Source organism: Bidens hawaiensis, unplaced genomic scaffold, assembly GCF_021521415.1.
Source record: "Bidens hawaiensis isolate Kalapana, Puna unplaced genomic scaffold, B.hawaiensis_p1.1 tig00027401_1, whole genome shotgun sequence".
Lineage (NCBI taxonomy): Eukaryota > Viridiplantae > Streptophyta > Magnoliopsida > Asterales > Asteraceae > Bidens > Bidens hawaiensis.
The window spans coordinates 119,984-123,796 of record NW_027494441.1 but is presented as its reverse complement, the minus strand read 5'-3'; the positions used below and the strand labels follow the sequence as shown (position 1 = coordinate 123,796).

General features: G+C 33.7%; 1 protein-coding gene across 1 annotated transcript; it reads right to left on the bottom strand.

Annotated features, from left to right (window-relative positions):
• Positions 1 to 373: 373 nt before the first annotated feature.
• Positions 374 to 1,840, bottom strand: LOC143575441 (NAC domain-containing protein JA2L-like). Its single transcript, XM_077059821.1, has 3 exons — positions 1,650 to 1,840; positions 1,274 to 1,542; positions 374 to 1,044 (listed from the first exon to the last, which is right to left on the bottom strand). Exons 1-3 carry the CDS (start codon positions 1,828 to 1,830, stop codon positions 496 to 498), a joined length of 999 nt encoding a protein of 332 aa, XP_076915936.1. The 5' UTR covers positions 1,831 to 1,840; the 3' UTR covers positions 374 to 495.
• Between the last annotated feature and the right edge of the window lie 1,973 nt (positions 1,841 to 3,813).

The window sequence follows — 3,813 nt, the reverse complement described above, 5'->3', positions numbered from 1 at the left end:
GGTTTTGTACACCTCTAAACTAAACAAGTTTACATGCTTGATTATTTTTCTTCTCTTTTCTACAAGCATTTTGAGTGAATGTCAATGTTTTGAGTGAATGTCAACTGTCCGTATTAACTTACCGACTTTGTTCGTTCAAACCTGACTTACCTAATAATACTGTTAAAAAGGAAATCATCACAACAAAAAATCCCCTTAAGTCAGACTTTAAACCTAGAACTTTAAGACCCAAGCGTTAAGTCTTTAACCATCACCTCAAGATATTGAGCACTATAATGCCGACGAGTTTTATGTGTTATTTTGCAATCTTGTAACATGTTTTATTAAATCTTGGGTTAAATATCAAACACAAAATTGCGTTGAATATGCATTTCTTAATTTTATAAGTCGTAAAATCTAAAAATACTATTGGTCACCACCACCCCTCGCACAATCCTTGAATCTACAACTAACCCCCTACAGAGTCATATATTTACAAGCCACCCTCTTAACATTTCACTGTCTAAAGCCCAAAACTCCTTGTTGGGTCGGGTACTTGATACCGAACGGGTCGACCACGTTCGATAAGCCCTGGCTTGGTGCAAACGGGCTTAGGTTTGATTGAAAGTAGCCCGGATGGTTAACCCGTTGGCTTCTTATTCCACTTTGAACTTCATCTTCCACCATTCTTCCAAACTTCGTGTCCACAGTGTATACGGGCGCCATCGTGTTCGTGGTGATGGTCGTCTGTTGCGAAGCATCTTGAACCCCGGTTATGGGTTCGGACGACCCGAATGCGGCTATGCTAGCCCAATCGTAATTACCCGAATCATATTTTTGTAAATTTAGCTTTTGGTCCTCTAGTAACAAGGTTTTTACGGAATTAACCCTTGGTAAGTTGAAGGACCGGTCTTCGATCTCGGGTAGCGATTCGAGAACGTCATCGAACTGAGACGAAGATGATGAAGATGATCCGTGGCTCTGTTCGCCGGTTTGACCACCAGACATGGTCTTTTGTGCACTTGAATTCTTTTTATAAATTCGACATAAAACCCAATCATCCAACTGCACCATATAAAAACCGTATTAACATTTTTGTCAAAAACTAATATTAAACCTTTAAACAAAATATATTAGTCAGAGTTTATTATAAAGTGTTTATTAAAAAGACTGTTATAATAAACTCTTAACTAATATATCGGTTAGAGTTTACTGTAAATATTAAATAAACTCTAACTGGTATATTTGATATATTGTATCTGTTTAAGTATAATTAAACAGAGCATATGCACACCCTCGAGCTTCCGGTTTTCCTTTGCGGATCAGATAATCGATATTCATGCATGATCCAATACGTCTTGTTTCCTTTCGGAGCTTTTCCTATGTAAAATACCAAAGCTTTCTTGATCCCAACCCTCCGTCCACCGGTCGTGATCACCTTATCTGTCCCTGTAGCCTTCCAATAACCCGATCCGGCAACCCTATTGGGTCGGGACCCGTTCGGGTACTTTCGATCTCTAGGACTAAAGAAGTACCATTCTTTCTCCCCAAACATCGCCTTTTCTGTAAAAGAAAATTAGATATTAATAATATGTATATTAATAATTTGTATATTATATTGACCGATAATAATATGCCGGTAACCTTAATAATATTCTCGAAATACTTACTAGGAAGCTCCCATGGATCATACTTGTACAAATCAATATCAGCAATAATCTGAAGAGAAAAATCGTGTCCGGCGACTTTTCGACAAAGATATTGGACAAGCAACTCCTCGTCCGTGGGGAAGAACCGGAAACCCGGTGGTAAGCTTAATTGGGTCATCGGATCCGTGACCGGCAAACCCATGTTACACGTTTTTTTTTAAGAGATAGATTAAGAAGTATATTAATATTAAAGAAATAATAAAGAGCTATTAAATTTCTTTTTTTTTTCAAGAAATGGAAATTTTGATGGGTATTTATAAGCAATGATTTACAGAGGGATAAGTACGGTCGTCCTTTTCTTACTGTGGGTTGGTGGGGCCCAAAGGGGTTTAGAAGTTGACACGTGTCCATTGTATTGATCTTATCTGAAGGTTTAAAGGTTTCCAAGTGCATGAACCAATTGGCCGCTAGATGACAAATTTGTGTTAGTGAGTCATGGTTAGAGTGCATCAGTACCGTACACGTGTGCGTTCTAGAATAATGAGTGTGATGCCATAAACCGACAAAACCTCTGTTTTTTTATGGTTTTGTCTGTATTATGAGGTCTAGGGTTTATTTATTTGTATCATTGTAGTGATGATTGAGGTTCGAGATTTTAAGGATTCTTGTTCAAAACCTGAATTGAAGAGGTTTTTATAATAGTGAGTTTCTTTTTTAATAATATTTTTTTGTGACTTAGCCATGATAAATTAAAATTAGTGTTAATGATTGATATTCTGTTTTTTTAATATTCACTTGGGTATTAGGAGTGATTTCAAACGCTATTAAAAAACAGGTTTACTGATTTTTTTTACGCGAAGCATGAATATTGAATAGCTTGAATCAGCTTCTACCGGCCATTTTAGTTTAATTAATAAGTAAAAATGTGTCATCAATATACAAAATACTTTTAAGTTATTTTGAAGGCCGGAGAGAATTTTAATTTTACTATTTTTTTATTAAAAGTTATTCTGAATAACGTTCTTTTTGTTTAGGATTGAGTAGTAAGGTATCTTCTTTCTATCCAAGAGGTTGAGATTAAAATATTGCAATGCATAAGTATTTGTTATTTATAGAAGTATATTAGTTTGTCATTTAAAAAAATAGTGAATGATCAGCACCACTTTACACAACGTAACAACAAACAAGTCATTACAACAAAATGCAACATATTTGTGTTAGTTGCATTAAAGAATATTTAAAATATTATTATATATGGTAATAGTTTAATAAAAAATTCATTAACTTTGTACCAATTTATTCCTACATAATAGGGGTGTTCACAATCAAGTTTTCGCGGTTTTTGGGTTAAACCATAAACCAAACCGTTCGTAATGGTTTTTGATTCTTGTAAACCAAAACCAAACCATAGAACTCTCAAACCGAACCGAACCAAACCATTAGTTACGGTTTGGTTCCAGTTTGGTTTCACGGTTTGAGCACATTGGGTTTTTATACAAAATATTCAAAATAAGATATGATAAATTTATAGCGAAGCGTGAATAATTTGCAAAAGTTAACATATTTTGATACAATTCGTTCAGTTGACGATCACGTTTAGTAATTTAATAGAATGAAGGCCAATTAATATTCTGTTAAAATAATGTAATATTCTTATTACATATACACTAACAGTTTATATTTAAAACAAATATTGATACATATATATAAAATGAACTATTTAAAAAAATAAATATAATTAAATTATACGGTCCGGTCCGGTTTATACGGTTGGTTTTTGATACAAACCATAAACCATACCTTTCGCTACGGTTTGAAAATTTTGAAAACGATCGACCGAAAATTGAAAAAAGAAACCAACCGTGAAACCGAACCGATGACAGGTTTGTGTGATTTCACGGTTTCAAACCAAACTGTGAACACCTTTAATACCTAATGATATTGTTTATGTCAATTCAACCCGTGTGATGAAATTTTTAAAATTTATTCTTGTTATCTATATTTTATAGTTTATTTTATTTTATTCGGTAGATGCCATCTTTGACATTTTACTATTTCTATAACTAACAATTTTAAATATGAACTTTCTTAATATTAGTTGATCCATTACATTACCATGTGTTTCTTACACCTCTAAATTTGACTTTTATGAGTTTTATCTCAAATCCTACATAGAGTGGTCAAA